General features: G+C 40.5%; 1 protein-coding gene across 6 annotated transcripts in view; it reads left to right on the forward strand.

Annotated features, from left to right (window-relative positions):
• The window catches only part of DOCK2 (dedicator of cytokinesis 2), a 433,369-nt gene that overhangs the window by 20,101 nt on the left and 400,728 nt on the right, over nucleotides 1–12,540 (forward strand). For 5 of the 6 annotated variants that reach the window (XM_021940250.2, XM_017960117.3, XM_021940247.2 and 2 more), the window contains exon 3: nucleotides 11,444–11,484. The exons of the other annotated variant lie outside the window; for it this stretch is intronic. In XM_021940250.2, coding sequence (XP_021795942.1) covers nucleotides 11,444–11,484 — 41 coding nt within the window. The remainder of the gene's footprint in view (nucleotides 1–11,443; nucleotides 11,485–12,540) is intronic. 6 annotated transcript variants of the gene reach the window in all.

Genomic DNA, 12,540 nt, shown 5'->3' on the forward strand with positions numbered 1-12,540 from the left:
AGATGGGGTGTGTGGTCTGTGATTCTGATCGAAAAAAAGAGTTCCTCCAAAAATATAAAAGATGTGAAAACCACAATGTTAGTCCAAAATTAGTCAAAACTGTGTAGTAGAAAGAATATGGGTGTACCCGTGAAACCTTCTTATAGAAAACTACTTCAAAAACAAAATCCAGCCAATTGAGAGGTGAATCACAATAAAGCAATATAGGATTAAAAAGCTATGATAAAAGGAAATAGTGGCCAATATTGGGTCAAAATGAATCGGTTTATAAAAATTGATATTAAAAACAGTAGGAATTTCTTGTAGAAGGCACAAACATAAAAAAAAGTGTGATATTTTTCCCCCCAATCACTTCCTTCAGTGATATTTGGTTGACATCTTTCCTGGGATTTGGTGACATCAGAAGACTTTAATCTCATATCCATGTGCTGCTCACCCACTTCTTCCCTTTCCCCAGTTCAGATAAGACCTGGGGAAGGAGTGAGTTTGGGATGTTTTCTTTCCTATTCTTTGTCTTCCCTACTGAAATAAGACTTATGATTGGCCAGCCCACCATACAAATGGTCATGTAGCCAGGGAATGAAATGCCAGATGCCCCTGACATCATATTTATGGCTACCAAAAGAATGTTACTGTTGGGAACCTAGACAGTATTTTTAAAAATCTAATAAAATTGAGACTTGGGAGGAGAATGGAAGAGAATAGCTAACTCAATGACATCACTTTGACAACGAAGTCAGTGAATATTAATTGGAAATAAAACATGGAATTAAAAAAAAACCACTTCTATCTTTGAATGCTTTTCATAACAATTTTCATTTTAGAGAAGTTTTTAAGAAATCTTTTTAGTGATAAAGTAACATTGAATCGAAGTTCAAATGTCCCTCAATTTCACTTGGTTTCTTTTTCTTCTGTTAAATACAAATAAGATTAAATAAAATTTTTATTTATATAGTATCCTCACTATATGCTCATTTTTATGAGAGTATTTTAAAAATCATATTTTGTCTTTTTATCTGTCATTCTATGTACATAAAAATAAATGAAGAGTTGCCTGGAATGATATTAATAGTATTTTTCTGTGTAATGGGATTCAGGATAATTCTTTAAGTTTTTATGTTTGTACTTTTCTGTTTAGTTTAAATTCTTTATAATAGCATATATTAGTTTTAAACAAACAAAACAAAATACAGTCTTTAAGCTGGGCATGGTGGTGTACACCTATAGTTCTAGCTACTTGGGAGGCTGAAGCAGGAGGATCTCTTGAGCCTAGGAGTTCAAAACTAACAAGACTCTATCTCTGAAAAATGAGGCAAAAAAAGTATGAAGAGTAAAATAACAGTCACTTACATCCCAACCACCCATAATTAATCATTGCCAACACCTGAGGATATTTGCTTCCAATCTACAAGACTGCATTATTATTATTATTATTATTATTATTATTATTATTGAGATGGGGGTTTCACTTTGTTGCCCAGTCTGGTCTCCAACTCCAGGGCCCAAGCAGTCCTCCTGCCTCAGCCTTCCAAGTACCTGGGATTACAGATGCGTGTCACCCTGTCGGGCTTTCAGTAGTTTTAAAATCTTCCCCGCCACCTCCAGTAAAGAAATGAAAAGAGCACTGGCTTTTATTCCCTGCTTCTGCTACTCACTAGTGGAGTCATCCTGGGTATGTAAGCTTTAGGTTTCTCATCTGTCAAGTGGGTTGTTTTCACCTTGCTCCTGGGCTTGTTACGAGGATAAAATGAGAAAAAGTAAAGAAACTGTCTAGCACCAGCCTGGCTCATAGAAGGTTCTCTGTGTTTGTTAATTCCATCCTCTCCCCCATTATGTAGCGCTTTACCGAAACTCGCAGATGTATGTTTTTACAACATGGCCCAGAAGCTGAATCTTTGCCTGGAATGGGTGAGGCTAGCCCTTCCTTGCCTATGTACTAAATTTCCTCAGCTGGATGAAGAGGGAAAACAGGACCCTAACCTGGAAGTTTAAACATGGGTGAATTTCACTTTTTATTATAAAGATAACGTATTGTTATGATAAAAACTCCCATAGCTCAAGATGGTACTCATGCTACGCCTTAGACATGAAATGCTGACTTCATTATCCATATTATATTTCTCATACTGCCTCTTTTACCCAGAGGCGGCATAAACATTCTGTGTTTTAGATGTGGAAAACACATGTAAGTGTACTGAGCATAGGAATTCCTCATAGAAGGGACAAATATGAAAAAAGCAGTGCTAGTTTATTTCCCCCCAGTCACTTCCTCCAGTCATACTTGATTGACATCTTTCCTGATATTTGATGACATCGGAAGACTTCCATCTTATATATCAATTGTGTAGCTCACCTACTTCTTCTGTTTCCCTGGTTTGAACAAGACCTGGGGAAGGAGGGAGTTTGGGTTGCCTTCTTTCCAATTCTTTCTTCTCTACTGAAATAAGCCCTCTGTGATCAGCCAGTCCACTGTAGAAATAGCCAATTAGCTGGGGATTGAGATGCCAGATGCCCCTGACATCTTTGTGTGAAGCTCCTGGAATGCACTCATACTGTGTTTGGATGTAGTTTTGGGGTGGAGGAACTGTATCATGCCCTCCTACCTCCAAAGGCTGTCATGGGAGAATTGCTTGAGCCCAGGAGTTCGAGGCTGTAGTGAGGCATGATCATGCCACTGCACTCCAGCCTGGGCAACAGAGTGAGACTTTGTCTCTAAAAATAAATAAATAAATAAACAAATAAAATCAGAGGAGTGAGGGAGGAGATGGATAGAGCATCCTCTGCTTTTAAAAAATAACGCATTGCTTTTGTTGTTGCTGTTTTCCAGAAATGCAACTACATACTCTATGTACTATTCTGAGACCTTCTGTTCTCATTTGAAAATATTGGAGTGCTTTCTAAGTGAACACATATTTATTACCACATTGTTGGTTTGGCTGCAAAAAGCTTGGCACAATGAGATTTTGAATGTACTCCTCACCGAGTAGGGTACACCGAGAGCCATACACAGTGGCTTCCTTGCTAATAACTCTTTTCAGGGTGATCTTGACCCATCCAAATTATTTGCTTTTAGTATAAGTGAGGACATTATGAGCACTTAACATGGAATCTTTTTAAAGCACCACCTTGCAGGTGATAGTCTTTTGTTCAGGTGTGCTGTAGTGACAGGTCACTTTGAAAAGGACTCCATTTTCTTCAGTAAGGCTGCTTCATTATCAGCAGTGTGTATATGAAGTTTTCTTCCCTTCTGAATGAGGATGAGGCTAAGACATCAGTAAACTTCCATTATGTTTCATTTGAGGCATGTCTATTTGCTTTGTTGTGATGGAAATATGTTGAAACGACTTTAGTGAAAAAACAGAAATGATATTATAAATCCATATGTCCTGAAAATAAAACAGAAAATGTGCCCAACTTTCTCTGCATTATTATTAATTGATTTTTTTAAAGAATGGTATCTACTAACTCTTTTGGACACTGGGAAAACTCTCTGAGTTTGAGGCACTATTATTCTCATTTTATAGATGAGTGGACTGAGGCTCAGAGGAAAGTATTAATTTGTCTATGATCACACAGTTAAGTAGCAGATCTCCATCAAATTCAGACTTTGATTGCAGAGTTCGTACTCTTTAAAAAATTTTAAATTATATATATTTAAGGTATACAACATGATATTATGAGATACACATAGGTAGTAAGATAGTTATGATAGTGAAACAAATTAACATATCCATCATCTCACATAGTTACCTTTCTTTTTGTTTTTGTTTTTGTGGCATCAGCAGCTAAAATCTAATCATTTAGCAGAAATCTCAACTACAGTACAATTTTATTGACTATAGATGCCTTGTTGTACATTAGATCTCTAGACATGTTCTTCCTACATATCTGTTACACTGTAACCTCTAATCGACATTTCCCCATTTCATTCCTCCCATCCCCTACCCTGCCCTGGTAACCACTGTTTCATTCTCTATGTCTGTTTATTTGACTCTTTTTTTTGGTTCCATATATAAGTGAAATAATGCAGTACTTTCTATGTTGTCTTATTTCACTTAGCATAATGTCTTCCAGGTTCATCCATGCTGTGACAAATGGCAAGATCTCCTCCTTTTTAAAGGCTGAATAATATTCCATTGTATATGTACATTACAGTTTCTTTATCTACTCATCCATTGGTGAGCATGCGGGTTGTTTCCATATCTTGGTTATTGTGAATAATGCTGTAATGAATATGAGAGCACAGACATGTTTATAAGGCAGTTACTTCATTTTCTTTGGATCTATGCCTTGAAGAGGGATTGCTGGATCATATGCTAGTTTTATTTTTAATTTCTTTGGGAACTGCCACACTTTTTTCAACAATGAGTGTACCAATCTACATTCTCACCAATAGTGTAAAAGAGTTCCCTTTTTTCCACACCCTCTCCAACATTTATTATCTCTTGACTTTTTGATAATAGCTGTTTTCACAGGTGTGAGGTGACATCTCATTCTGGTTTGATTTTCATTTTTCTTTTTCTTTTTTTTTTTTTTTGAGGCGGAGTCTCGCTCTGTCACCCAGGCTAGAGTGCAGTGGCCGGATCTTGGCTCACTGCAAGCTCTGCCTCCGGGGTTTACGCCATTCTCCTGCCTCAGCCTCCCGAGTAGCTGGGACTACAGGAGCCTGCCACCTCGCCCGGCTAGTTTTTTGTATATTTTTTAGTAGAGACGGGGTTTCACTGTGTTAGCCAGGATAGTCTCGATCTCCTGACCTCATGATCCGTCCGTCTCGGCCTCCCAAAGTGTTGGGATTACAGGCTTGAGCCACCGCGCCCGGCCTGATTTTCATTTTTCTAACAACTAATGATGTCAAGCACCTTTCCATGTATCTGTTGGCCATTTGTATGTCTTCCTTGGAGAAATGTCTATTCAGGTTCTTTGCTTATTTTGTACTCATTTTTATACTATTGAGTTATATGAGTTCTTTATAAAATTTTTGATATTAACTCCTTATCAAATGTATAGTTTACAATGTTTTCCCTAATTCACACGTTTTTGTTTCATTTTGTTGTTTTCTTTAGTATGCAGAAGGTTTTTAGTCAGGATTCACACTCTTTACCAGTCTGTTTTCACACTGCTGTAAAGAAATAGCTGAGACTGCGTAATTTATGAAGAAAAGAGGTTTAATTGACTCACAGTTCTGCATGGCTGGAGAGGCCTCAGGAAACTTAAAATCATGGTGGAAGATGAAGGGGAAGCAAGGCATGTTTTACATGGCAGCAGGAAAGACAGACAGAATAAGAAAGGAAATGCCATACTTTTAAACCATCAGATCTTGTGAGAACTCACTATCACAAGAACAGAATGGGGGAAACTGCCCCTATGATCCAATCACCTCCCACCAGGTCCCTCCCCTGACACATGGGGATTACAATTTGAGATGAGATGTGGGTGGAGACACAGAGCCAAATCACATCATTCCTCCCCTGGCCCTTCCAAAATCTCATGTCCTTCTCACATTGCAAAATCAATCATGCCTTCCCAACAGTCCCCCAAAGTCTTAACTCACTCCAGCGTTAACTCAAAAGGCCAAGTCCAAAGTCTCATCTGAGACAAGGCAAGTTCCTTCCAAATATGAGTCGGTAAAATCAAAAAAACAAGTCAGTTACTTCCAAGATAAGTGGGGATACAAGCATTGGGTAAATTCTCCCATTCCAAAAGGGAGAAATTAGCCAAAACAAAGGGACTACAGGCCCCATGCAAGCCCAAAACCCAGCAGGGCAGCGATTGAATCATAAAGCTCCAAAATCTCCTTTGATTCCATGTCTCACATCTATGCAAGGTTATGTTGGTGCAAGGGATGGGCCCCCAAGGCCTTGGGCAGCTCTGCCTCTGTGGCTTTACAGGGTACAGCCCCCACAGCTTCTTTCACAAGCTGGTATTGAGTGCCTGCAGCTTTTCTAGGCACACAGTGCAAACTGTTGGTGGATCTACCATTCTGGGGTCTGTAGGATGGTGACCTTCTCCTCACAGCTCCACTAGGCAGTGGCTCGCTGGGGACTCTGTGTGGGGACTCCAACCCCACATTTCCCCTCTGCACTGTCCTAGCAGAGGTTCTCCATGAAGATTCTGCCCCTGCAGAACACTTCTGCGTGGACATCCAGGCATTTCCATACATCCTCTGAAATCTAAGCAGAGATTCCCAAAGTTCAACTCTTGTCTCCCGTGTACCTGCAGGCCTAACAGCACATGAAAGCTGCTAAATCTCGGGTCCTGCACCCTCTGAAACAACAGTTTTAGCTGTACCTTGGCCCCTTTTAGCCATAGCTGGAGGTGGAGTGCCTGGGACACAGGACGCCAAGTACTGAGGCTGCACAGAGCAGCAACGGGGCCCTAGGCCCAGCCCACAAAACCATTTTTCCCTCCTAGGCCTCTGGGTCTGTGATTGGAGGGGCTGATATGAAGATCTCTGAAATGCCCTGGAGACAGTTTCCCCATTACCTAGGCTGTTAACATTCAGCTCCTTGTTACTGATGTAAATTTCTGCAGCTTCCTTGAATTTCTCCACAGAAAATGGGTTTTTCTTTTCTATCACATGGTCAGGCTGCCAATTTTCCAAACTTTTACTCTCTGCTTCCCTTTTAAACAAAATTTCCAATTTCAGACCATCTCTTTGTGAGTGCATATGATTATATACTTTTAGAAACAGCCAGGTCAGATCCTGAATGCTATGATGCTTAAAAATTTCTTCTGCCAGATACCCTAAATCATCTCTCTTAAATTCAGATTTCTACAGATCTCTAGGACGGGGGCAAAGTGCCGCAGTCTTTTGCCAAAGCATAGCAAGAGTGACCTTTGCTCCAGTTCCTAAGAAGTTCCTCATTTCCATCTGAGACCACCTCAGCCTGGATTTCATTGTCCATATCACTATCAGTATTTTGGTCAAAACCATTCAACAAGTCTCTAGGAAGTTCCAGACTTTCCCACATCTTCCTATCTTTTTCTGAGCCCTTCAAACTGTTCCAACCTCTGCCTGTTACCCAGTTCTAAAATTGATTCCAGATTTTCAGGTATTTTATGGCAGTCCCCCAGTTCTGTCAGTACCAAGTTTCTGTATTATTCTGTTTTCACACAGTTATAAAGAACTACCCGAGAGTGGGTAATTTATGAAGAAAAGAGGTTTAATTAACTTGCAGTTCTGCATGGCTAAGGAGGCCACAGGAAACTTACAATCATGGTGGAAGGTGAAGGGGAAGCAGGTACATCTTACACGGCAGCAGGAAAGAGAAAGAGCAAGGGGGAAGTGCCACACTTTGAAACCATCAGATCTCTTGAGAACTCACTGTCATCAGAACAGCATGAGGGAAATCACCCCTATGATCCAATCACCTCCCACCAGGTCCCTCCTCTGACACAAGGGGATTACAATTTGATATGAGATTTGGGTGGGGACACAAAGCCAAATCATATCAACCAGTGATAGGTACTAGCTTCCATTTGATCTCAATATTATTATATATTTCAACACACAAGAAAGAAAAAGCACTCCTAAGTACTCATCACTCAGATGAATATCAACATATTTATATATGTTTACATATAAATATGGTAGCGAGAAAACTTATGTATGTGTGTTTATATGTATATACACATTTATATGTATATACACACACATATGTGTATACTTTCTTCAGACATTTGTTTTTAAGAAACAAAAATTTCGAATGAAATTGAAATCCCTTTTTACCCCTCCTCTATTCTTTTTTCTTTTGTCCATATGTAGGTAACACTTATCCTGAAATCAGTATGTTTTCTTTCCATCCAAGTTTTTGTACTTTTGCCAGATGCATATACTTTCTAACCTTGTCTAACAAATAGTGTTTGTAGCACTCCTCTGGGGCTAGGTGTTATTTCCCTCACTCTACAAATGAAAACACTGAGGTTTAAGTGACACGACCAAAGGCTCTGTGGCTTGGCAATGGCATAGGGAGGACTGGATCTCCAGACCTCAGATTCTTTTTTGATGGTGTGGGATATTTTAAATCTCCTGCCTCCCCTGACTCTTACAGGATTTGAGAATTTAGATATATTTCATATTGGTATTTGAGATGTGAAAAGAGAGGATTATCTGAATAACTGGCACTTTACAATTTTCCAAAAGAATTGTACAAATATTTCCTTTTCTCATCTTCCTCCAGAATGCATGTCTAGTCAGTTCGGGCTGCTATATATCATAAACTGCTTAAACAACAGAAATTTATTTCTCATACTTACGGAGACTGGAAAGTTGAAGATCTAGGCACCAACAGATCTGGTTTCTGGTGAGGGCTGCCTCTTGGTTTGTAGATGGCTGAGTTCTTGTCATAGCCTCACATGGCAGAGAGCAAAGAGAAAGGGAGCAAACTCTTTTGTAAGGGCACGAATCCCATTCATAAAAGCTCCATTCTCATGACCTAAGGACCCCACCTCCTAATGCCATCACATCAGGTGTCAGAATTGCAACATATGAATTTTGGAAGGACACATTCAGGCCATAGCAATGCGCATGGTGAATTTTATGTTAAAGAAAGTGGTTATTTCATGGAAAGGGTTAGCAAAAAACCCTTGTTATTATTGAATTCAAAAGAGTGTTGAACTCAGGAGCGGATTCTGGGACATGGTAAATGCCATGTTACACTGAGCCTGCTTTTGATCATGGTGTCCATTGTCCAGCAATTTTTCTCTTTTGTACCAACTGTTGTTATCTGCCCAGTCATGTCTTGGAGCATAGACAGATGTAGCTGATTGGTGACCATATTAGGGAACCAACATCAGTGGTCGGAGATAAATGACCTAGCAGAAGTGAAAATGCCAGAAAAAAGTCATAAGGATAGTCCTGATGCAGGTGATGCACTAGGCATGGGTTTGGATTCTGGTTTGGCTGCTTTTCTGCTGAATAATGTGTTGGAATTTCTTCCCCACTTATTTGATCTCAGTGTCACCATCCGGCAGGTGGAGATAAAGCCTTCTTGCAATGAATCCCTGGGGATTTGTTCCTGAAAGCATGTAGCCCAGTGCAATATATATAGTTGGTGCACAATTAATGTTGATTGAACTTGAACCTGGGAGCCAGAATAAGAATATTGGGTGTAAGTGTCAGCAGAATCCTGTTGTCAGGAGTGAGCTACAACTCTGAGAATTAGGAAACCTATAAGATGTATACACATAAGCGAGTTTTGAGGTTCAGAGCAGGCAAACTCCTTGGATCCAGGAAGACTAGGCACCCTAATGGAGTCCCTGTCACAGAGATGCAGATGTGGACATGAGCTTTGTATAGGGACCATCTATTAGTCCCTTGATTGTTTTTCTATTTTTTGGTGGATTTTAGTGGACTTGGCCATCATGTGGGTTCAAGTCACTGCTACCAGATGACTTTATCTGTATTTGCACTCTCACCCCATCACATGGGAGACAATGTGACCAACCAGCTTTAAGGATTGGCTTCAAAGTCATATAAGCTTGAGTTTGAACCTCGGTTGTCTGATCTTGGCCCAGCCCATCAATTTACTTGAATATCAGTTTTCTCATCTATAAAATGGGAATGATAATACTTAGCTCACAGTGTTGCTCTGAGAATTAAATGAGAGAATGCCTGTACAACATTTAGCATACAGCTTTGCATGTTGCAGTTGACCAGTGAAAGACAGGTAATAATAATATAACAAAATTGCATTTCTATCTAGTTGGTGAAAAGGGGCAAATAAAGGAGGCTGTTGTATCACAGTGCAGCAGGGTGTTGCTTGAGTGTAAATCTCAGCTGCATCACCCACTAACTGTGTGACCATCAGCAAGCTGCTTAATCTCTGTGCCTGTCTATTTTCATTTGCAGAACTGAAGCAGGAATAGTACCTACTTAATAGGATTGTTGTAAAGATTAATTTATAATTTGACAAAACAAAGCAAAAAATGTCAACAGAGTTACCAGCACATAGGAAGCACTTAGAAAGTATAAGCAGTATTGTTAATTATGGATTATTTTTCAATAGTTGTTGACAAATAATTATAGGCTACTGAAAATAGAATGTGATGCTTCATGAAGTAGAACATCTTCCATCACTGAAAGTATTCAGGTGGAAAGTAACTTAGTGGAGATTTAGTTTTGGAGATTCAGACACTGAGAAGCTGGAAATATTAATATTAGGTAACCATCAAATCATTCCCTCATAATATAGGAAGCATAGCATGATCGTTGCTTATGTTCAAAACCTGACACTGCAACCTCTACTAGCTGTGTGATCCTTGGAAAGTCACTTAACTTCTCTGTGCCTCAGGTAGGCCACTCATTTGTAAAAAAGGATAATAACAGTTCATACCTCATACGGTTGTTACGAATATTGAAGGGCTTAATATGCAAAGAGTGCTTAGAATGGTATTTTTATTTCCCACCTGAGATTCTCTTTCTAACCTCCCTTCCTTTCTGTTTTTCCTCTCTCCTTCCTTTCTCTTTTTCTCCTTCCTCTCACTTTCTGTCACTCATGGCCGCCTGTTGCTTCAGAGTTTCCTTTAGGACCTGGCCGTCAGGCTGACTCATGACTATGAAGGGTGACTTTGCATTTTAAGTTGTTTGTTTTGGGGCTTGCTTATATGTCTGTTGGGAACATATTTCATCAACAATCTGTCAGCCCAGTAATGAGGGTCTGCTAATGAGGCTCCCAACAGACGCGTTTTATTTACAGAGATGACAAATGCCACTCCTTGGCTGTGTTCAAATCATTTCAAAGGCCAGTGGACTCATTATGGTCATCAGGACTTGCTGCACCCGGGCGTATTTTGTCTGGCTGTGTGTAATTTGGATTTCTGTTCATTGAAACATTTTTTAATATTCCCGCAAAGGCAAGATCTTTTAAAATCCCTGTCCCTTTATCTGTCCCTAATTCCCTGTCCCTTTATCTGTCCCTAAACTTACCTGTTTTGTAATGACTAACTTTTGTAAATCACATTTTAGACACCATTTGCTGCTGTTAGAACTGTCAGTGTTATTTTAGGATGTTTGCCCAAATCCAGGAGCATTTCTATGTCCTGAAAGCAGGAATTGAAAACATGCAGATGATCACAGGGCCCAGGAAGTCAGTGGACACGAGGGAGGGACTGCATTGGGGCTGGCGGACTGGAGGCAGATGCTCTGTCTGGTGAGCCCTGCTGCTCTTCTCCTCCCAGCTGGTTGGGAGCACTGGCCAGCACAACTAGAGCTCCTGATTTTTCAAAATCAGGAGCACCTTTATATGAAGTTTACTTTTAGATGTTATTTTGAGATGTGGCAACCAATTCAACAGATTTCAAAGACTATGAGCTTCCAGAGTTTGATCTCTACCCAAGGTCTAAAGCAATTTGCAGTAGTTTTACTAGTTAAAAACAAAACAAAACAGAAAAACAACAAACTTGTAATAAATGAGGGACCTGTTTCTTTGTTTTCTCTTTGCAGACTGGTATAGGGGATACCTCATAAAGCACAAAATGTTACAGGTAAGGTCACCTGGTTTTTATTTGGGTCAGTACTAGATGTCTTCATATGGCCCTACTATCCCATCTGAGCATGTCTCTCCCACCATTGTTCCTCAGCAAAGGGAACCCAACCCTCCCTCCTGTGCCCTGTGCTCTCTGACCTCTGTGCCTTGGCACTTGCTGTGCCTCAGCTCCCTCCCGTTTCCCTCACTCTTTAAGGTTCATCTCTGGTGCCATCTTCTCCCTGCAACATTTCCCTATATGCCACTCACTTGATTTATCCCTCCCTCGAGTCTCTGGGGGGTTGTGCCTTGATAAATTTGAAATTTATTCTACTGCCTTCCTTTAGAGTTGTTTGTGACATTCAGTCATCTCATCATCCGTATATCCAGGTCAACACAGAAAGGACAGGCCTGGTTTCTACCTTCGAGGGGTTCTCTTGTTCTAACCTCATGTTTCACTGTCGTCTCCATGCGAGCAGATGCTTGCTTTGCTTGCCTCATTTTCTCTCACAGCATCTAGCACAGTGACCAGGTGTCCCCAGTATGTACATTGGTTGCATTTATGAAGGAAGGGATTTCCAAGTAATTGATAAACTTACCTTGTTAACTGAGCCAAATGTATGGAGCAAGGAAGTGATAGAAGCTTCTTCCTTCTGCCCTGACATGCTGTGTTGGGAGGGATGCCCCTACTCTGCTCTCTCAAAGAACAATGGAATAAATGCAGGCAGAATAGGTCTCAAATCAAACTAGCCCAAATGCACCTAGGAACGTTGTTGCTTCAGGACCAGTTATTTCTGACCTTCCGGTTTTTCCTGACCGTGAAGGGTGACTGCTTTCTGGAATCGGGCAGGTGACGGGAGAAGCAGAGCTCCTGGTCTCGCTTAAAGTCAGTGAGTGGTTTCGGTTGTCTTTCAAACGATACTGTCTTATAGCCCACCTGTAGGATGAGTGGCCATAATGGGTTGGAGCATCCCTTGGGATCTAGGGCTATTGTGAGACCTAGGGTTATTGTGGGATCTGGAGCAACTGATGGAGAACTGGAGGGAAAGCGAGATCTAAATAAGTAGATTTAGAA

Source organism: Papio anubis, chromosome 5, assembly GCF_008728515.1.
Source record: "Papio anubis isolate 15944 chromosome 5, Panubis1.0, whole genome shotgun sequence".
Classification (NCBI taxonomy): domain Eukaryota; kingdom Metazoa; phylum Chordata; class Mammalia; order Primates; family Cercopithecidae; genus Papio; species Papio anubis.